This window comes from Mauremys reevesii, linkage group 18 (genome assembly GCF_016161935.1).
Source record: "Mauremys reevesii isolate NIE-2019 linkage group 18, ASM1616193v1, whole genome shotgun sequence".
NCBI classification, from domain to species: domain Eukaryota; kingdom Metazoa; phylum Chordata; order Testudines; family Geoemydidae; genus Mauremys; species Mauremys reevesii.
Genome location: NC_052640.1, coordinates 5,767,777 through 5,790,005, shown reverse-complemented (window position 1 = coordinate 5,790,005; position 22,229 = coordinate 5,767,777). Strand labels below are relative to the sequence as shown.

At 48.1% G+C, this 22,229-nt stretch overlaps 1 protein-coding gene across 11 annotated transcripts in view; it reads left to right on the top strand.

Moving 5' to 3' along the window:
* The window catches only part of CUX2 (cut like homeobox 2), a 219,000-nt gene that overhangs the window by 117,202 nt on the left and 79,569 nt on the right, over window positions 1–22,229 (top strand). For 4 of the 11 annotated variants that reach the window (XM_039505543.1, XM_039505546.1, XM_039505553.1 and 1 more), the window contains exons 2-3: window positions 14,757–14,867; window positions 18,887–18,934. The exons of 3 other annotated variants lie outside the window; for them this stretch is intronic. In XM_039505543.1, the coding sequence (XP_039361477.1) occupies window positions 14,757–14,867; window positions 18,887–18,934 (159 nt within the window). Of the gene's footprint in view, window positions 1–14,114; window positions 14,222–14,756; window positions 14,868–18,886; window positions 18,935–22,229 lie in introns of all 11 variants that reach the window. 4 more of the 11 variants (XM_039505550.1, XM_039505548.1, XM_039505544.1 and 1 more) reach the window with 3 other exon arrangements.

The following is a 22,229-nucleotide window of genomic DNA, read 5'->3' as shown; positions in this document are numbered from 1 at the left end:
CGTGGTGAAATGGTGCATAAAGGCAGATTCCTTAATTTCTTGCCAACAGGATCAAAGATAATGTAGGCCCCAAATTTTACCTTACCTTTGTGGCTGATCCAGGCATTGCATGTTCTGCCATGGAGAGTGAGCTATTCACAGCAGGAAGCACTTTGCCTGGTAGCAAGTGCTTGTAGAATTGGGGCCTTTCATTGTTAATTGGTGGGAATGGAAGTGTCCCCAGAACATTTGTGTCCCCGCCTCTTTGGGTATGAGCCCGGGAAAACTCCAGGCTCGATTGCATCATTTGCTAACAGGAGCAAGGCAGGCTGGGGAAACCTGGCAGAACTTCTGGGGTCAAGGGAGGTGCCGAATGGGGAGCATGTTGACTCTGTGTCATGCCCTCCCCAGCTGCCCAATCCCACAGGTGTCCTGTGCTTTGGGAGGGGACCCTGCCTGGCATTTTACCCCTCGCGCCCCAGGATTACCTGGTGTGAAACAAAGCTGACCCGTTGCCAGGCAAAATATTTCTTGACGTGTCAGCCTCCTCCAGGAGGGTGGATTCCCCTTCTGGAGAGGGCTGCATGGGAGGGAGTTATCGGGGGAGATGGGCCTCCTTTGCTGTCTCCAGGGCTTCAGGTTTAGTGGGGGTGAGGGAGGTGAACCCTCTGGCTGCTTCATGTGGTGGGGGGATGGAGCAAACCCCATGCCTAATAGAATAGAATGAGTTGGTGGGATCTCCTCATGGAAACCTGGTGGACATTCTCTCTCTCTCTCTCTCTTCTCCCCCCCCCCCAAGGAATGCATATGGCCGCTGTTATCGTGGTAGCTCAGCATTCCTGATGTCCTTGAGGGAGCTGGCACGTGCCCCAGGAGGCAAACAGAGCTGAGACGTGCTGCCCTGTGTCCCTTGGAATGCCCGCGGCTGCAGCGGCGGGTAGCGGGAAAGTGTTGCAAATACCAGCATGCTAGAAACCAAGGAGAGTAGCACAAAATGCCGCCAGGAGATGAGCTCCGGGAACGGCTTCCTCCAGCCCACGCCAAGGAGCAACAGCTCTTTAACACGCGCTGCCCCCTCCTACAGAGTTCTGTCCCCCCAGGTCCCATCAGGATAAAGGGTCAGAGCTCTGCATGGGGTCGGAAGTGTGCAGCTCCCTTGAAAAGCAATGGGAGCTGCACTGCTAAAGCCCCAGGCAACGCTCTGTAAAAGTTGCCCTTGGTCTCTCCAGGCAGCTCTCTGTTCTCCTCCTCCCCCACTTTTTTTTTTCTTTCCAGTTTTACCTGGGATGATGATTTCTCTGGGAGGAAGGAGGAATCGAAATCTGGGGGCAGCTGGAACAAAGCACCAATTGAAGGGCTTGGGAACCTGAGCTGGGCCTGCAGCCTGCGTTGCTTTAGGAGTGCGAGTGGATATTGTTCAATATACAGAAGTGCCCTGTATTATTGGGGGAGCAACAGTGGTCCCCTATATTCACCTAACACTTTCCGTCTAACACCTAGACATTCACTTTTTGGAGAGCGCTATGGCTTGAAGCGTGAACTTGAAATTTGGCAGGGGCTTGTCCTGGAGTCAGGGAGGTGCCTTTTGCTGTCCCCCATGAAAATCCAGCCAGATTTGGGCTGTATAAAATATGCAGCAATTGTATTTAAAAGGTATAGCAGTGTTAAGGCCTGATTCTCATTAACACTGAGGCTACTTGATAGCTCTCTGACAATGCAAAGATGCCTTAAAGTGGGCATACGAGCTCCTTCATGCTGCCAGAGCAGTAGGAAGGAATCTTTATGTAAATGACAATCAGGCCGTCCAGCCTTATCTCAAAGCACTTACAAAAGTGGGAAAGTTGCATTATCCCCATTTTACAAATGGGTAAACTGAGGCACGGCATGGTGGTATCTAAGCTTGCACAGCACATCAGTGGCAGTGCTGGGGATAGAACCCAGCTCTCCTGATTCCCACTCGCTTCCCTCTCTGCTGCTCTGTCCAGTAAAGTGAAAGCACATACCCTTTCCGAACATCATTTTGGGGAGAGAGCAAGATTTTTTTTTGGAAAACGGATGGATTGCGACTATGGTAAGTTGTTTTCAAAAGGAGAAACAATTTACAATAATTAGAAATTTATAAAATATCTTTAAACATGGCAGGAAAAGGGATAAGAAAACACTTGCTGCAGTGTAATCAGTTATTAGCAGCTGATCAATTATCTCCATGGATAGTTGCTGCTGGTACATGAGACACGTAATAATAGGACCCTTGATTAACTAATTTGAATATCTTTTGAGCACAAATTCCAAATTCTCTTTTTTCTCCATTGTAACAGATCCGTACATCTGCGAGATAAACACTGAATGAATATGGTAATGAATATTATTCTGTAAATGCAGCCCTTGAACACTCCCATCATCATTACAGCTCTGTCGTCGGGAGCTGCTGTAATAGATCTAATAATAAAGAGGGCTAAATGATGGGAGGAATCTGTGGTGGGTGGACCCAAGGTGCGGTATTCCAGGCAGAAAGAGCAGCCGATAGCTTAGGAAGCAGAATGTGTCATCCGCAGGAATGGGAAACAGGGCCTTAATTCATGGGAGCGGCCAGCTGCGTCCGTGGAAATGAGATCGTTGGGTCTGGTCTGTTTGCAGGGATGTTGGGCTGAGGCCAGTGGGTCCTTCGGATGTGATGCCGTCAGTGGAATTGATGATTTTGTATAGGGTTCCCGGGTGCAAATCAAACCGACATGTTATCCCATTGCCCAAAGCTAACCAAAGTCGCCCATCTCCGCTAAGGACTGGGGGTACCTCTGTTCTAATGGAAAGACTCCCTTTGACTCCAGTGGGCACTGGGTTGGGCCCCATTTTAACCTTTCGGCTTGAGGTGCTGTCCTCTTGGACGGCATCATCCAAGGAGCCTGATTCCACGCTGGGTTGCGTCCTGTGTCGTCCCTGACACCGGTGCAGCGTGGATGTAGAACGCCACCCGATCGGAATGGTAGTGCCTCGGGCTGACTCTACACAGGTGTAATTGCTACGCAAAGTAGCCAGCTGCTGAAGCCATGTGTATTCTGCCTGGTGTTTTGACCTCCCAATGTGCCTGCCATGTAAAGAAGAGCAAGGCAGCAAAACACGAGGGCCTGCAAAATACTGAGTGACTGTTTTATAGAGCGTGAGCCGTGGCTGCCAACTGTACGTTCGTTCATTTCTGTGGGGAGTCCCCCGGGGGCGGCTATCTGTATAATACGTTAGCTAGCATTGCTTGATATTTTTGAAACACTGCCTTTTCATATCTCCTCTGGAATGGAAATCCAACGCGTGTCTCAAATCTCAGCCCTCTTAGAGATCCCATTACAGCCGTTTTGATAAAGCACTGTAAACCTAGATTCCATTTTAGATTGTAAGATCATATCACTTATGTTTCAGCTCAGTTGGAGCTAAGATTATTTGTTTCACAAGGTTCTGAATGAACAGGCACATCGTAGCCTGCTGAGTCTTCTCACCGGATGAGACAAATCTGGAGATTGGCCTGAGCTGATCGGTGGCAGGGCCTGGCAAAAGTTATCGATAGCAAATGCACCGCAGGAATTAAGAAGCTGCTATACTTTTTTCAAGGACTCTGATTCTTCTTGCATTTCTGTTTCGCTTAAATGTGGGAGGTGGGATACAAAATGAACTTGACAAATTTTCAGGTTTTAATTCCTGGCTAACGGGTGTAAATCTGGAATAACTCCACTGAAATCATTGGATGGGAAAGCGATCAGCGTTTGGACCACAAACTCTTAATTCACTTTATAAAGCACAACCTGGAAAGCAACATCAGGTGAATAAGGGGAAATTAAATCTATTCTCAGTTATGCCCATTGGAGCCAACTGGATTTCATGGGTACGACTGATAGCAAAATTGGGCCCAACAAACTCTTCATTTCACAGGGAGAGTAGGGAGTGGTTCATGACTGTCAGATAAAATGAAGTCTCTTTTGACTGCTGCTGTTACTGTTTTTTCCCTATGTGCTTGGTTCCTGGTCCTTCGTTCCAGCCATAAGTGAATGCATCAGCTATGGAGTGACTTCTGCTGCCTGATATTTATTTGGGTCCTGAAATACTAATAGATTCACATTCCAATAATTCTCTGCGGTCCCCAAAATATTAGGATTCTTGCCATGTCTGAAAACCAAGAACATTTGAAAGCGACAGTCCCAGAGCCGCTTATATGTACGAATCCTGGTTTTCTCACCGTCATAATTTCCCCCCTCTCTTCTCTTGTGCCCATGTACCTGCTCCCCGCTGCCGCCTTCTGCTGTACCCAATGTCTTTCCTTTGGCTGGAGTGGGCTGCTGGCCAGCACTGCTTCCTGCTCAGCCAGTAAGTGGTGCCTTAATGGGGTGCGGCGCCCGGTTATTTCCCTCGTCCTCAGGGGACTGGGTATGACGCTGGTCTTTAGTGTTTGTGGGCTGGTGGAGAAGGGGCTTGAGGTCTCCATTTTTACCTTGATGATGGGCATCTACCGCAGAACACAAGCAAAGTTAATTATGGGGGTGTATCAAAATAGGAGTATGCGGGGGGTGAGCCAGAAGCCTTTTCGTAATGCCTGTAATGTGGCTTTTACTTTTGACGGAGAGGAAATGGCTTGTATGGAGTAGCAAAGGGCACCAATTCTGTCAGTGGCAGGATCCCATAGGCTTCTGCAGTAGCAGGGTGGGCACCGAAAACCACTGGGTTTAGTTTTATCTGAAACCTTAAAAGACCCAGTTTGGTGGCTTGATCCCAGATTAGAGCCCTCTGATCCAGCTCCCACTGAAGTGAGCGGGAGCCTTTGCATTGACCTGAGTGAAGCTGCACCTGGCCCTCCCGAGGTAACTGGAGCACCGATCCCACCACCTGTGAAATGAGTCCACAACCCAACCGCCTGAGAGATGGGGGAAGGGAATGAGCCTAGAGTAGAAGGAATTTCAAGTGGCCTTGGAGATTCCAGTGCCTGGGAAACTTCTCAGCTCCAGTGTTTCCTTTCTACCCCTTCATTTGCTGGCTGGCTGGGATCCGCTTTGAGTTTTCAGCCTCGCTGCTGCTTGGCTAATAGAACCGATCGAAAATTTCCCATCCAAACAAATTGACACTGGAAAATGGCTTTTCAGTTAGATTGAAACTTTCACCAACAGAAAATTTTGTGGTTTTTTTTACACCCCCCCCAAATTAGATGTTTTGTTTTATTTATTATTGGGGGGGTTGGTGACCTACAATGTTTGGGTTCGGGGTTCTTTGATGAAAAAGTGAATTTTTCGCAAAATCATTTCCCATCCAGCTCTGTCTAGTAACAGTGCAGGGTGGGATTTTCCAAAGTGCTTAGCGTTACCCTAGTTCTGTTCCCATGGGAGTCAATGAAACCAAGCTAAGTGTTTTGGAAAGTCCCAACTTGTGCTCATGCTGGATGGGGGGCTATGGGTTGTCACCTTGTCCGGGGGGAGGGGGAGGGGAGGCTGCTTTTTTTCTATTTGTTTTAATACCGGAAGCTGATAAATTTGGTGAGGGTTAGGCGGCTGGAGTGCTGAGACCACCACCTGTAATGCTGCCCAGCGTAGTCTCATTGTTTTCTTGCACTCCTCCATCTGTCTGTATCCAGCTGTTGTCTCTTGTCGTACACGTTGACTGTAAGCTCTTTGGGAAGGGACCGTCTTTTTTAGATTAGATCATGGAATAGCCTCCCAAGGCAAATAATGGCGGCTGCATCTGCCAAGACATTTGAGCATAGACTGGACAGAACACTAGAAAACACATTGCTCCCCTGGGAGGAAAAGAGAGGACCTAGATAACCTTATGGATCACATTTTTAAATAGGCCACCACCAAGTATCTAACTGTGCAGCTTTAACTGATCGGGACTGCAGAATTGGGGGTGCAAATTATGGCATCTCTTTGACTGCACCCAGTTGTTCTTCTCTAGTCCAGATTGTCCAGTGCAAATTGTACTGCTCAGGTATTGCAAAGTGGGAGGGAATGGCCAGTGGCAAATTCCCCTTGCAAAGAGGAACTCCCAGCTGGCACAGAACTGGCAGAGAAGGCTCCTGTGCCAGCCAGTGTAGGTGGAGTGGAGCTGTTATGTTGATTCTCTGCTACTGTAAATTTAGAGCAGTCCCATGGCTGTTGTAACTAATGTTTCCTGCCCACCCATGCTGAGCAAAGATGTAGGGGAGAACAGAGCCCTGACTATCTAAGTATTTTTGCCTGCACAGGGATTCGTTTCTAGTTGGTGCTTTCACTCTTAAAAATATTGGAGGGAAAAAAAAGGTTTGTCTGTAAAAATAACATAAAGTAAACCTGTGCCACCAAACCAAAATAAACCCCCCATCTGGTTGTGTCATTCAGTTGTCTGTTCTTGAATTCATTTGGTTAGCATTGTTATTGAAGTATCTCTGCTTATCACTTTTATTTCCTGCCGGTAGAAAGGAAGTCCTCGTGGTGGTGGGTACAGTTTATAGGTAATTCAACTCAGCTTGGTGGGGATTTAAACATTAGTATTGATGCTAAAGTTTTTAATAAAATATAGGTAGAGAGAGGGGTATTGATTCTTAAAGGTTTTTTTCTTTTTATTGTAGCAGAGAAGGGTTGATGTATTGGTGAACATGAAATAAGAATGTCCTATGCTAGTACATGAGACTGCAAATGAGGACAGATATGCTAACAGAGGAATAAGTCAGGAAAACTATCAGGAAAATGTATCTGGAATTGATCATTTGCAGCTTGCTAGAGTCGAGTGATGCTCAGACGCTAAAGGGCAGTGGGCCCAGGCTAAGAACTGGTAAGATCCCAGACAAGGAATGTAGCACAGAAGGTTTCAGGTCATGGCAGATTAATTTCTGCAGTTTAAAGGGTATTTTTTTATTCAGTTAGTGACTCCACCTTTCTGGACACTAGTACCTGACTGTCACAAACTTGGGAACAGCCGGTTTGTGGGGGACAGAGCTGAATTTGGATCATAGCTAAGGGATGTTGGGAGCCGGGCTTGGAGGACAAAGACTAGTAGTATTTCTCATCTGTTTTTAAAGTGGAATTTTTGAATGGAAGAACCTCAGTTGTCCATGCTACCTGCCTCCTGTGAAATGAGCTGCCTAGATCACAAAGTAATGGTCAATCCAGTCTAGTTACAAGGGCACGGTTTGGTCTCTAGATACGCTACAACTCCAGCCTGCTTCCATTGCATACAGGACCTTCCATTGCCATGTACTTGGGCTTCACACTGAGCACTTGGGCTGCCCAAAGTTTTGGGCTGCTAGTGACTGGCCGTGCAGCCCTGTGTGGGATTGGGCCCTGATAGAGCCCCTCCATGCTCAATGCACAACACGAGCCAAACCTGTCTCCCAGACATCTGTGACGATGGCCATCCCAAAGGGCTCGGCCTCCTCCTAAACCCCCACAATTCTCTGTCTGTGGCCTCAGCAGCCGGTACAATGTGAGACAGGGGCCTGGGTTTTCCCAGAATGCATTGCTGCAAGCATGCAGCGGGTGTGGACAGCTCAACATGCCAGACACGAGTTTGTGCTTCTGGGTGGAATGCTGCCATCTGGACATGTGGAGCCTGTCAAACCCTGGTTATGCTAACGGGGTTCTGTTTGCAGGTGGGACTCTAAACAGTGGGACCTATACTGTGGACATGTCACATTGGGCCAAATGTGGGTGTTACACCTGGAATGAGTTTGTGTTACCGGGCCAGAGAGTGGCTCTGCGGCCAGTTGTGCTTGGCAGCTCAGCTGTCAGCAAGAGAAGGTGGCTGAGAGGTGGATCAGAAGTGCTGGGGGCATTGGAAACTCAGAGGCATATTTTGCAGCCCTCTCTAACCAGTGTATGGTGCCAGTGTACTCCCTTCACTGCTGGGGTGCGGAGCGCAGGCAGCACTATCCTGTACTGCTTAATAGCATCATTTCCCTTTGGGGATGGGGGCCCCCAGTAATCGTGGGACCCGCAGATAACCCCCAGCCTGACCTTGTGTTAATTCAGGCCTGCTGCGTGGCTCCCCTTTCCCAGCATAGTGTTGCCTTGAGGCTAACATACGCAAATCAAATAGCCAGCAAGTACCAAGGGCCACCACCTTCCACCTCGTGGTCGGAAAGGCCCCCTTTCAGCAAACCTCTTAAGAACACACTTCAATTTAAGCATTGAAGTCAATGGAATGGAAGCACGTCCTTAAAGCTCTGGGCATGCTGAGTACGAGCCTCTCGTCTGAATACAGAGGGTGTAGCGTGCTCCCAGGGCAGAGGTGCCTGGGGTCAGATGACTCCCCGAGGTGCGAAGCCGGGGAGGAAGAGGTTCATCGCGTGACGTTGGAGCCTGTCTCCTGGGATTCATAGAACCTCGCTCCCAGTTCTCCAAAGGGCTGACTCTGAATGGGCAGTCGAGGCCAAGTGGAAGCTCCGTGATTCTGATGTCAATTTATATGTGCTCAGCTCAGCTCATTAGAAGTGTCATTGGCTTCCTTTCCTCATCCAGAGGCCTCTCTTTTCTGTTGGCATGGCCAGAAAGCACAGGTCACTCCTACGGTTTGCTGCCAGTGGGGAGGCTCCAGTTTGGAGGTGGGGCCGATCAGGCAGAGAATTGGTGCTTAGCAGAAATAAAGGGATGTATTTAACTGTGGCAAAGGGCCTCTGGTTTCCTGACAAGTTGTACCGTGGAGGTGGCTGCGTTTTAGCGCTGACGGAAGCGATTCCTCTCTCACGGTTTGTACAGTCTGATAGGAAAGCTTGTAAAACACCTGGGGATGACAGGCACTGCATGCCACACATGGGAGATCGTTGGCGTTACAGTGAGTCTCAGTTTGAGAGACAGCTGTTCTGCTGCCCATTCATCCCTGCTACAGACTCATCCCCAGGACCTATCACCCGCACCGCACACGCGGCCCCCACTGACACAGTGGGAGCTCGGCATATGGCGGCAGCGCCACGTATGCTGGTACGCCGATCTGGGAGGTCACTTTGACAGCCAGCAAACAGAAGGATTCTGGCTGGAGCATTTAGGTTTGGCTCTGGACTGTCCTAGGTTTTTTATCTCAGGGCCTGTCTGGCTGTTCTGTTCTTATTTATAATCTTCCTAAACTGTTTGGAAATGTTACTGTGCACAAAACCAAACCCACCAGGCAGTGCTTGTGTTAGGAGGCTAGTACTGTATTTACTGTTCTTTAGCTTTTATTAAGTTATTAAACAAGGGAGTACAAGAAACAAGCGTGGCTGTGATTTATTGGCTAATGATTACACCGAAGCCTTTGACTAAGTACTGTGTGTCACGGAAAGCCCTGGACAAGTCTACGAGAAATGGGTTTCCATGTACGTTTCATCATTTCACTCTTTGATCTCTGTCATGGCCAGAAAGTGACAGTTAGAACAAGACACGCAACAAAGCAGCTCAAAATTAAACACGGGAGCTTGTTGCTCTCTGGCTTTGCTTCCATGCATTGGCACAGCTTTTACGCCGATGCCCGTTGCTCTCGATTTACTCTGGTGCAGCTGAGAGCAGGCTTGTGTTTCCGGAGAGCTTGGATCTCTCAGGTTGCTTTCCAAACCCAGATCTTTCCCTGTGTTAGGAACACAGGCTGCTACTGTACCATCGTGAAACCTACGATAAAACCTGCTTCACAACCAGTATTCCTGTAACGCACCAAAAGGCCGTTAAAAAGATGCTGACTGCCATTTTTCACTCCCTGTTTCTCTGTATACACACAGGATTTAGTTTTATCAGCTTTCTCTCCAATATTTTTTATATAACAGTGAAATATTTATATTGTCCAATAAAAGGCAGTAAGCTTGCAATCTCGCTCAAATTCATTTGAGACCAAGAGAGCTTCATTGTATGAATTTCACACCCAGCAGTGACCCCTGATAATTGACTCCATACATCTTTAGCATCAGAAATTTACATAATATGTAGGAAATGATTGATAGCTTCTGTAACCCGGCCTGTCTAACATCCCGTCTACCGTGCGCCCGTGTGCACCGCAATCCGTCTTGTGCACGGCAGTCTGTCTTGTTCTGCCCTGCTTCACAAACCTGGCAGGCCCTCTTCCTCTGTGTCCGCTTCCCGCTGCAGCCGCGCAAGCAGAGTCGGCCATTTCTCTCTCTGCCTCACGTGGACGGATCCCTTCCCTGTGCCACATGCAGGAACAAGGAGAGGCTTGTAAAGAGGCGTAGGACGTTGAGGAGGGCAATTCAGGGCCACGCGCTGCTCTCAGTGACGTTGGAATTGGGAACGACTCCACTGACATTGGGGGAGCGACTCTGCATTTCCACTGGGGTAAGTGAGCAGAGTTTGTGTCCTGGGTTCTATTCCCAGCTTGTGCTGTGTGATATCTCGTGCTCTGGGCCTAATTCCTCCCGGTGCGGTGGCCCCTTCCCAGTTGCTCTGGCAGATTGATCTCCAGGGACAGTTGACGTAATGGCTGTATGCTGTGCCCGGCGCAGAATTGTGTTGGTGACGTTCCCAGGGGAACGTCAGACACATGATTTTTGGTGGCCTGACTCATTACTGTTTAACATTGGAGACCTGCTGTGCTCAGGAAAGTCCTGCACTGCCTAAGCCCAAGGAGCCTGTTAAGAGTCAGAGAAGCATATCGGCGCAATCATTGCGAGAACACTGACCTGCTTCTCTTTGAATGGGTGAATGCCTAGTGAGTCAACTGCGCATCACATCCCCTACAGGGCAGGTAACTATTGCGAAGTTTTCACATCTGTGAAGGGCTCCTGTAAAGAGGACCATGGTGATCAGTTGCTCTCCATGTCCACTGAAGGCCGAACAAGAAGTGATGAGCTTCATCTACAGCAAGGGAGATTTAGGTTAGCTCTTGGGGGAAACGTTCTAACTATAAGGAGAGTTAAGCTCTGGAACAGGCTTGGAGGTTTTTAAGAACAGTTTCGGTAAACACCTGTCAGGGTAGGTCTCTATTTCCTTGGTCCTGCCTCAGCGCAAGGAGCTGGCCTCGTTGACATTTCAGTGTCCCTTCCAGCCCTACATTTGTATGGTTCTGTTATTAACCCCATTTCACAGACTGAGTAGCTGAGGCCCAGATGTTAGTCTCCTGCCCAAGACCCCAGCGACTCACTGGCAGAGGTGGGAATACAAACAGGAGGCCTGACTCCTTGTCCATAGCTCTAGCTGCCAGACCAGACACCCTCCTTAAAATGTTAGGTTAAAATGGGATTTCCAGTACTTCCTGGTCCCGTTGTGGGAGGATATACCAGCCGATCGTTATCTCGTTGCTTCTCTCACCAACCTGGACAGGCAGTGTGGGGCTGCGCTGTATGTTATGTGTGTGTGCGCAATGGATGTATAAATAAAATATGGAATGAATAAAAAGTTCATGGGATTTTTTTCTAACCCGTCAGAGGGTTGAGTTCAGGTGGGGCTTGGAGCCAAGTTTCCATGTTGGATCAGTGCTTTTTGGAACTGAAGTCATGGGCACGTCTCTGCGGCCCCTGCCCCTATCAGAAGTCAGTGGCAAACGCTCCTGTTGAGGTGAAGAAGAGCAGGACGGAGCTTGTAGTTTCAGCTCTGCTTGCTGGGCTCCCTGGCAGGTGTTGCGGTCATTGTGGGTGTCCGTTCTCGGTGACTCAAATCCCTTCCCAAGTTGTCCGTTTGTTGGCGTGTGGCTTGAGGACGTAGCCTGTCTGACCCTGTGGACACTGTTGTGTTAGTGGAAAGTGGGATGTTTATTATTCAGAACGGGCTGCTCGGAGGCTCCCGTATGTCTGTGTCTGATGTGCCATTAATCAGAGGAGCCTATCGGAATAGAAGGGTTGGCACAAATGACACAGTTTGTGTAAGCGCGTCCCCCAGAAGATCAGATGGGGGTTGTGGGGGAGGTGACAGTGCTGTATATTCAGGCTGGCAGAGGGGTTCTCCTCTGCTTACTGAGTGGTCTCTTGTCTGAATTCTGGCCTTATCCAGGGAAGCCCAGTCTTGGCCAGAATTCGATACATGTACGGGCCGAATGCTGATACAGTTAATGGCTGTTATCTCAACTCCTGCCTCCTAGTTACACACTGAGACATTCAGTAACCGGTTGACCATGAGATCAGAAACTAGCCAGCCCCTTGCCCTGCAGCCAGTGGCTTTCGCGTGGGTAGGTTATCGCTTTCTGCAGAACGAGTTTACTTGAAAGTTTTGTCTCCTGAGCCCATCGCCCACATGACGGCCGCAGGGGGGTGCGGCTGCCCAGGAGGGCCCTGGCGGGGCTCGAAGAAGGCCTCAATTGATGTCATCCCCTGTCAGAGGGCAGGGCAGAGTGCTGAGGAGCGGCTGAGCAGCCCCCAGAGTAAGTTCAATTGTGCTCACTGAGGTTATTTCTGCTGCGGACAGTGGAGCCCCGGAAATGCTCATGGGTGACTCTGCTGCTCAGGCTCCTCGGCCGCACTCATCCCCGTGGGGGCCGAGCACCAGGGAGGCCCATTGCCAGGTCCTGGAGGTTGTGAGTGAAGGTGTATTTCTCCAGCAGGGCCGTGGGTGGGGAGCTCTGCAGAACCTGATCGGGGGGATAGAACAGTAAAACCTACACACCACGTTGCAGCTGAGGGTCTCGGCATGATCCACACTTTATAGATGGGGAAGCTGAGGCTCAGAAAAGTGACAGGATGTGTTCAAGGCCCCACAGTGAGTCAGTAGCAGAGCTAGGAACAGAAACCTGGTCTCCTGATTCCCCGGCAGGTTCCCTGTGTACTGCACCACATGGCCTCTGTAGAGTCTTTCCTCCCCAGACCTGCTGGAACCGAACTTGGCAGCCCCTCCGAGGCCTTTATTCCACCTGTGATGTGGAGCAGCAGCCGGGGTTCCTCTATGCTGCCAGTGTGCATAGGCTTGGGCTCCTGGCTGCACCTAGGGCTCCTGGCCACGCTCGCTGTGATTCGAACACCTGCAGGTTAATGAGGTCCTGCTGTAGCATGTTCTTCTCCAAGCAGTGAACTGCAGCTTCAGTCCCACCTGGTGGGCAGAGCGGGCTGCATGTACAGTTCATCCCATTGGGACATTACCTTTGTAAAGCAGCGCTGGGAGATGGAGGAACAATCTGAGACTAACGCGGATATGTTCTGACCCTCTGACACCAGCGCTTCAGCCTCCGATTTATCAAAAAGCAATTAATAGAATCTTTCCCCTCTTACATTTTACGGTTTGTGTCTCTTCCCTTAGACTGAAGGGTGGTAATTAGACTCTGTGTTAACAGATAAATTCTAATGAGGTTTTGATGGCTGGAATATATACTCTTACTGTATTCCGGTATCAGACAAAGGCCTCTACGTTTTGCCGAGGTTTATGGCACTGGTATAAATTTTTACTGGTCTCACCTGATAGGAGTCAGATAATTACTGTGTATTTCGTGATTTGGAGGTGAGGGGAGAAATACTGGAAGGGAGGAGGTGTGATTAGATGTTGTGGTTAGAGCTTGGGACAGAATGATGGAAAATCTGGGTTTTCTGCATTGATCTGCCACTGAATTGCTCTGGGACAAGACACTTAATTGTCGAATTGGGATCATGCTAGTTCCCCAGTTCTGTAAAGCGCTTTGGGATCTGGGTGGTAAGTGCACCGTGTTATTTCTACCTAATCGTCACCATGTTTCATTACCTGGAGGCCGGCCTTTCCATTTGGAAGCATTGAGCTGTGCATGCCGGCTATACGGGTATAAGTGACTATCAATGTAACGGCTACTCCCACTAATTCCTTTAGCGCCAATCCATAGCACTTTCCTCCAAAAGTATTTCCAGCATGTACTTGCATGTTTGTAATAAGTGTGAACGCGTATGTCAGTTACGGCGCTGGGTCTTGACAAAGTAGGATTTGATCGGTGCTCCTGGAGTCCCAGGGTATGCTGTACCACAGCCTGACTTGCCAGCCAGGGGACCGCCCCTCTGTGATGCAACCAGACAGCGGAGCACACCGGCACACTAGGGAATGAATTCCATGACTGCTAATGGGGCCACGTGCTCCCCTTGTGAAATTTGCAAACACTAAAGTCAAGAAGAGAAGGAGGGTGCGATGAAAAATACAGGCCTAACAAATGCGGCTATGCATAATGTATTATCCCCTTCTCCCCCAGCCTATATCTGTTGGCTTGGAGGGTGATTTTTTTTTTAAATGCCATTTTAAATCCTGCATCTGATTGCGGTTTCACACACGCAGGTTAGTGTTCTTCAAAACCAGCTTGATCTGAATCCATAATTCTTTAATGAAACATTTCCCTGCACTTGAAGTGAACTGTGCATGATTTACTGCGGGATACCCAAAAGGTCAGTTTACTTAATATCGGCACCTCCATTTTTCCAAATTCTGCTGAAATTAAAAAGCCATATATATCTTAAAAGGCATATTTATGAACACTTAAGCATAAGTAAGTCATAGTTGGACTTCTTCCCTCTCTGCTGATATATGGAATCTGGCAACAAAGCGAGCTTAGAATAAAATCTGGCAATACAATATGCTGCACTTTACTATTTTGACACTACCACGGTGATGTTTTTTTTGCAGTTACTGTGGAGCTTATGTCACTGTTCCTTTTGGGAGTGAAAGGGTGGGGGGGGGAGAATATTGATGAGCTGAGTTTCTTGATTATCTCGCTTTTATTTTAGTTTGTTTTATTTTGCATTGAATACATAGTTTCTTCAATTATTCATGCAACCTCCTTGTCGATATTGCAGGTCTTGGCTTTGTAAGGGAGGAAAATGAAATGTTTGGGAGAATGATGTGTACAGTTTAAAAAAATGCATCAAAAACATCTTTTTTCTTTCTTTCTTTCTTTTTTGTTTTTGTTTTGTTTTGTTCCAGAAGGAGCTTAATTCTGTTGCTTCAGAACTGGCTGCTCGGCAGGAAGAGAGTGAACATTCTCATAAACATTTAATTGAACTCAGCCGGGAATTTAAGAAAAATGTACCTGAGGTACAGTATATTTGCTGTTATAGAATTAACTCAGTAGGACGGCATATTTTCCTCTGTTCAAACTAGATTTTGAAAACCGTAGACATAAGTGACTAACAAGAAAGGAAGCTAATTAGCCACAAAGACAAATTATAGTCTCTAACCTTTGGGTTTTCTTTATTGCTTATTCTTGCTGCCTCTGATGGCTCCATTGTATTTAAAGGGGCTGATCCTGGGAGATGCTGAACAGGTTCTGCTCCCCCTCGATCGGCGTTGAGGGGAGCTCAGTGCTTTGCAGCACCGCTCAGAATCGGGCCCGAAAGCATTTCCATTAACAGAACTTTTGGTTTATAAAAAGCAAGTGTTAAGCGTTCGGAGCTGAGATCCTGGCACCCAGCTCTCAGCCCAGATGGGGTAGGCACATTTTTATTTTTTTCTAAAATACATTTTATTTTAGTCAGTTTGACTGTTAAGATTTTTTTCCCCCCTCCAGTTTCAGATGCTATTTTCTTTCCTGCCTGTAAAAACAAAACCGTAAGGGGAGATTTTCAAAGGCCCCCCCAGGCAGGTAGGTACCCAGCACTCACTGAGAGTCACTGCAAGGGGGGCATGCCCCTTTGAAAATCTACTCCTTTGTTCATGAGATTCAGGGGGCCTGAGGCTAGAATAACACCTTCTCCAGGAGTAGCCCTATGGCTTCCAGTGGGACCATGGCATGAGGTGTGATGTTCTCCTTCCCGGGAGTAAGGCTGGCAGAAAGGGGCTCAGAGAAATTAGAGACGGGGGCAAGGGCCTTTGTGGTCCTGTCTGATCCAGTCTCTGTTTCCTCCTGTTAGTTTTCTGGTGTTCTGTCCAATAAGATTTAAGGCTGGGCCAAAGGGAGTTAGGCACTCCAGCCCCAGTGAATTTCAATGATCTTTGGATGCCTAACTCACTCCCTCAGACACGTCTGACATAGTAAATTTTCCTGATATCGAGCCTAAAATCTCCTTCCACGAATTGCATGTTCTTGTCTAAACCCTGCTCCCTCCTTGGTCTTCCCACTGTTCATATGTTTGTGATTTCTATTAAATGGATTTTGCATGCGCTTAAATGATAACCAGCGTTTTCTCTCGCTACAGCCTAGCATTTAAAGATCTTAAACCATGTATAGAAATTTGACACAGGGAACACACTTCACCAGCCTCTGAAATGCAGCCACTCCTGGGGTGATGACTGTTTGACAGCCCTCACTAACGGTACAGAGCAGGTTAGGACTGGAATTGAAGAGTAACGTACTCAACTGAAAATGAGAGAGGAAATTAAGGTGATCAGGATGTAATGATTGTATGTACTTTGGCCCATCACCATGGTTAACACTTCTAATCTGGTGAAAAAGTGCAAGGGGATCGTTAACCAGCACAAGGGGACAGAACTTCCGTGTTCTATTTGGTATGCAAGTGGGCAGCTCCAGCAGCCATTGGTTCAGTACTGATTCCGATTTAAAGGGGCAGCAGGGCAAAAGTGAAGGGTGGCCAGCATAGATGGGAGCGGCAGCTTTAACATTTCCTTCCTGTTAATTCCAGTGGGAGATTGGTGCTCTCTGCTCTGTTCAATCCTGTCAGGTTTCGGTTTCAGCAAGGGCTCTGGTGGGCCATAACACGAGTCGCGTACTTTGGGGGTTAATTTGTTTAAAAATGGTGGGTGAATTGGGTGCCAATGAAAGAAAGAAACCTTGGGCCTGATCCAAATCCCAGCAAAGTCAATTGAAAGCTTTCTGTCGAATTCAGTGAAAGCTAGATCTAGCTCTCACGACTCTGCCCACGAGCCATGCCCGATGCGAGAATGCACTGTGCAAACTTCCACCGCTTAGAAATGCCGATGCATCTCCATTCTCTGTGCGCACGCTCTAGTTGATAGCTGGCCCAGAGTGAGTTAACCGCGTCTCCCTGAGCTGAAAGCCCACCACAGGTGTATACCCTCGCTCTGGGGAATAATACAGGTTCTGCTTTCATGTCCATGTGAATGGGAGTAACTCCATTAAAGTAAATCCAGAGTGGAGTGACTCTGGATTTACATGGGTGTGAGAGCAGGGTGTGGGTCAATATCCAGGGACCCGGCTGGGCTCTGCAGTGGTGGATTGTCCTTCGGAAGAGACGGCTGGAGTGAGCTTTCAAGGCCCTCTCTGAGCTTGGCTAGAAATGGGCACCTCAGAGGGGAGTCTGCCTTCATGGATTGAATCCTGGCTGTGAGATGCCCACATGCTCTTTGAATCAGCTGTATAAACCCCAAACTTCCCAGATCTTCCCTTCCTTGGTCTTGGCTCCATGCCCCCATTATCTAGTGCGGGGCCTTCCCTCGGCAGAGTCTGCCCTTCCTGCAGTGTGTCACAATGAGCCGCAGTGCAGGTCACCAAATGCATTTCCATTTGGGGTGCGTGCCAGGATTTGAACCCCGGAGGTGACAGACATATGCCCATTTCCGCCAAGCCCCCGGACCATCTCCCCACATCGGCTGCACTTGAGAAATAGCCACCGATGCTTCTGCTGTTCAAAGGAAATGGATAAAGTTAGCGTAGAGCTGATGGAAGGGGCTGGATAAGGGTGTCCCCTCGCCTGTAAAACCTCAGGTAGCAGCATTTCCCATCATGCCTTCCACCTTAAGTGAAGGAGCCAACATGAGGGGCAAAAGGGGGCAGCCTAAGCTATATCTGCCCTGCGGTCACAAGGAGTGATGGCGGCTCATGTCGACATACATGAGCTAGTGTTCTCCAGCTAGCTTGGTACTGCAGCTGTGAAGCCGCGGCAGCACAGACATCAGTAATTACCCAGGGTTCCAGGCGACTTGTCCAGCCCATCGTGAAGCCTGTAATGACATGTCTTCGCTGCTCCAGTACTGAGTTAGCTAGAGTAAAGTTACCTTGGGTTGTAGACATCCTATTCAGACCTTGGCTCCCCCTCTGACACCCTTGGTAAGGTACCTGCTGTGATGATCTGTGACCGGCTTCTCAGAGGCGCTGCTCCCACTGACTTCAGTGCTCAGCCCCCTCTGAAATTCAGATCAGTCGGAACTGGCCCGAGACCCACCGGCTCCTGTTGGGTGGGCCGCTGCACAAGGTGATCGTGCTCATCTTGTTGTTAGAATGGTTGCTCGCCAAACGCTGTCATTAGTCTGGCAGCCGTGTTTTGGTTTAAGCTGAGTAGTGTGCTTACAATCTGCTGGGCTCCCATGAATTGTATTCCTCACGACATAGAAAGGGTCGAACCCCATACCCTCCTGGGTAGCTGTGTGCGGGAAGGACCCTCTGCGGCACGGCTATCTGGCCATTACCGCAGCCTCAGGGCCGAAGTAGCCCTTCCAGGCATTGCCCTCCCATTCCATCGCTTGGCCGTGCCTCGGCGGAAACAGGGATCCAGAGACCTGAGACAGTGATGCAATCGTACGCAGAAGAACAGCTGTTGTAGACCAGTATCAACACCTGAAGAGGACTGACATAGTTCAGTGTCTTCCTGAATTACACATACTCCTCTCAGATACTCCTGGGCATCTCCTGTTGCCTTCTACTCTGGGATCACGAATGTGGCCCCTGCTGAACTTGGCCCTAAGAATGTTGTTCTTGCGGGGCGGGGGACCCATTCACAGCAGCTCTGGGGCGCATCACACTTTGAAAGACTTATTGGAAACGGATGCTGCAAAGGACGAATGTGTCTTGGTAGGCAGAGGACGGGAGGGAGGGGTTTGACTACCCCCTGTAAAGAGAGAGTGGGGGACGGGAGAAAGGTCAGTGGTGTTTGACTGGCCTCTTGCAAAGACAGTCAATGTAGACATGCTACGGGTTAAAAACCACTTCGCCCTTTGTCAGATTTTAGATTCCGGTAGGTTGAGAGTAGCCGTTGAGAAGATTAAGTCCAGCCAGGGCACCAGCTCTAAAGCTTCAGAGAAGAGACAGGTAGTTGCTCGTGCCCGTAGTTCAGTGTGTGTGGCTCTGTAGATATATACAAATACCACTGCAGAACTCGTACGATATCTGCTTCCGGTGAACTCTCTGATCTCTCTTTCAGGAAATCAGAGAGATGGTGGCTCCTGTCTTACAGAGCTTCCAAGCAGAGGTAAGAAGCCGTCACTCGCAAGAGGTACTCTGTCGTGATGGTGTTTGCGACTAGCCAGATTAGACTGAGATGGACCCTGGGGATAGAAAAAAGCAGATAGATACCAAGACCAAATTGCGCAATCACTGCACAGCATGTCCCTCACTTCCAGCTCTCACATGCTTCCTCTGAGCTCACTAAGGCCAAATTCATCCCTTCATTGCCCCCCTGCTGGTACTGATTGCTCCTAGTTTGTACTGTGTCCCCCCACCTAATCATCTCACCCGAGATCTTGGGTATTTTACATGTGCAAATGAACTTTCCCAGCTCAGGTACCAGTCTGATGTGGAGAGATTTAAATCCTTCCAAAGGGGAGGGCAGTGTGGGAGAAATATCGCACTTCAGAACAGGTTTTTTAAATGATTGCTCTTCTGGGGGCTGCTTTCTGTGTTCTTCTAATGTGCGTAGATTGAAACCCCTAGAGAGATGGAGGCACTCAGCGCTCACCACCAGCAACACATTAGAATCTGTCATCTGCTGAGCATTACATTACTTGAAATCTGTCTCTTTGGAACACCGGAACTGCATAAGAAAATATGAAAGTAAACAATAACTGGATTTACACAAATGCGGCTGATTTCCATATTTCTCATCACTTCATTTTATTACTCAGTTTACTGATATGCTCATTTATTTATAGGGCAATCCGGTATTGATTCATTCCAATGCACTATGCATAAATACACAAAAGAGAGCGATAACAATAGGAATACATTTTCAGTCTTTTAAATACTGCGTTTTTCCCAATAGCTTTCATTAGATCCGCTCGGAGAAGATGAGCTATGTGCTTTGGGAGACCCAGCCTGCCCTTAAAGAGGAGTGGCTCTGGATTTACGGCAGTGTAACTCAGATCAGAATCTGGCCGCCTGACTCCACATTTTCTTTAGAATCTCCCTTACTGATTCGGTTTCTTCCAGGAAGGTTTTTGCAGGGGATTTTGAGGAGTTGCCTCTGAATGATGAATAGGAAGATGCCTGTCTGGCGTTAGGGGTGTTGGGCCCAGTCCTTGTCCCACTGAAATCAATACAAGTTTTGTCACTGAATACAGTGGATGCAAGATTGGGCCTTTTATCAGCTGCTGTTGGAGAAACTCCAGACCTTTAACTCTGCTTTTGGCAAGTAATTGGGGGAGGAGCTGATTTCCATCTCTTTGCGGGGCTGTATTCTGCCCTCACTCACCCCGTGCAAATCAGGATCAGAGTCAAAGTGGCTGCACAGGTGACATTTGCTAATTTTCCATCCTGTGTCAGTTTGGTTGACTCTGATCTTTGCCAACGTAGGAGTAAAATCTTCGTGCATCAAAACCCTTGCTGAGGTCACGGGGAGTTTTGACTGAGTAAAGGCTACGGCATTTGGCCCATCCTCAGCCCATATAAGGCAAAAGGGCTGTTAAGTGGAGACCAGCATCCTTCTTCACTGTAAATCAGAGTAGCCCCACAGACTTCCACACAGCTGTGCTGATTTATAACAGCTGGCGATCTGCCCCCGTTTGCTTATTAGCGGGGGTGAAATCTTGAAATCCAGAGAACTCGGGCTTTACGCAGCTGTTCTTTTTGCAAGAAATCCTCCCTTCCCAATGCTCCAGGTTCTGACCACTGGATCTATGTAATCATGGATCAGTGGCCCTGATTCCATCCCCACAGATCCCGACTGCTTCTGCATATTCAGAACCCCCCTCCAGTAGGCAGGAGGTGGCAGAGTCCCGCCTCTAGGCCATTCCAGTGATGCCCCCCTCCACCAAACCACTCATAGCCAGGATGGCTGGTGCTGGGGTGTTTTTACTATGGTTTAGATTTCACTAAACATGAATATTTACAAGGGAGAACACAGTGCTACATCATATGTCCTGGGGAGTAGCCAAAAAGCCCCCCTGATGAATGCCGGGGCTCCCCCTCCTATTTTTTCTTTTAAAGGGAAAGAAAAAGATCATTTTGAAGTAACAACCTGTGTTTTTGCAGTCGCCATAAGCAGCTCATATGCATTTAGGCACCAGTATCCTTTATATGCAGTTTCTTAGTGGGAAGGGGGAGTTGTGGGGTGGAGAAGGGGCTAAATCGTACCCACTGAGAGGAAAAACAGCTTTTGTTTTCCATCCCGATTAGATAAAGGCCGGTTTATTTCCCTGGCACGGAATAACAAAAAGCTGCCCATGACAGTAGCTTAATGGCAACAGCTTGAAATGGACAAAGTTTGAATCTCCTTGCACGGAGAGAAAAGAGCAAACCGAAAGCCCTGCTAATTACAAAAGTTGCTTTATGAAAGATAATTCAAAGCAATAATTTAGCAAACATAATCAAGTAGCGCAGATGGGGATTTTGATGAATAGTTTGCAACATGCAATTAGCAGCTCTTGCAGTTACATATCATTAACCCTCAGAGCACAAAAATTATTTTCTCATTATTAGATGAAAAGGTAAAATTAAGCTGACTAGACAGTAAAGGAACAAACTACAATTAATTACCTTCATTTATTACAGTCATTATTTTAAACTTATTTCTTTTCTCCAATAGATAGATGAAAACATCTAAATTAAAAGTTTTGTTATGCTAAAGCAGAGGTGAAACTTTCCAATCCGTCTGTACACTGGAGCGTCCCTGTGCTGTGGAAAGGGCTGCTTCGTCTGATTGAGCGGATATTTTATTTCAAATAAAAAGGCAATTTAGCAATAATTCAAGCTGTATAATACAGTAGGTTAAACATGGAAAGCAAAGTTAAGGGCTAAGGATCAAAAGGGTGAAGGTTAAAGAAAACATGTCGCATCTTTTTTCTCAGCCTCCTGTTTGTATGTTGTGGGCTGAGAGAGCTCACCGGAGCCAGTTCTCCGGTCTTGCTCTGTATCTGTAAAGTGGCTGTTGCATTTTCGGGCCAATATAAATAGGTTTTGCTTTGGTTGGTGTGAAATGGACGCTTCTAAAAGGCTGTGGAAATGGAGCAGCTATGGCTGGAATGTCAAATACACAAGACCGGATTCTCCTTTGTGAATCCCAGACAACCCCACTGAAGTCAGTGGAGTAACTGGGAGCTGAATTCAGCTCTCATACCCTTGGGGAAAGAAAGTACCTAGCACATGGATGCCACCGAGCCAGTGAAATGATGCTAGGAATGACTGACCACTTGCTTCCTGATGGGGAGGTGGAAAGAAGCAGTGTATCCAGCGAGCCTAGCTCGGGTAAAACTCCCCTTGACTGTGCTGAGGAAGGACAGCAGAGTAGGGTCTAAATGTTCGGCAGCACGGTAAAACCTCGCTTTTCTCAC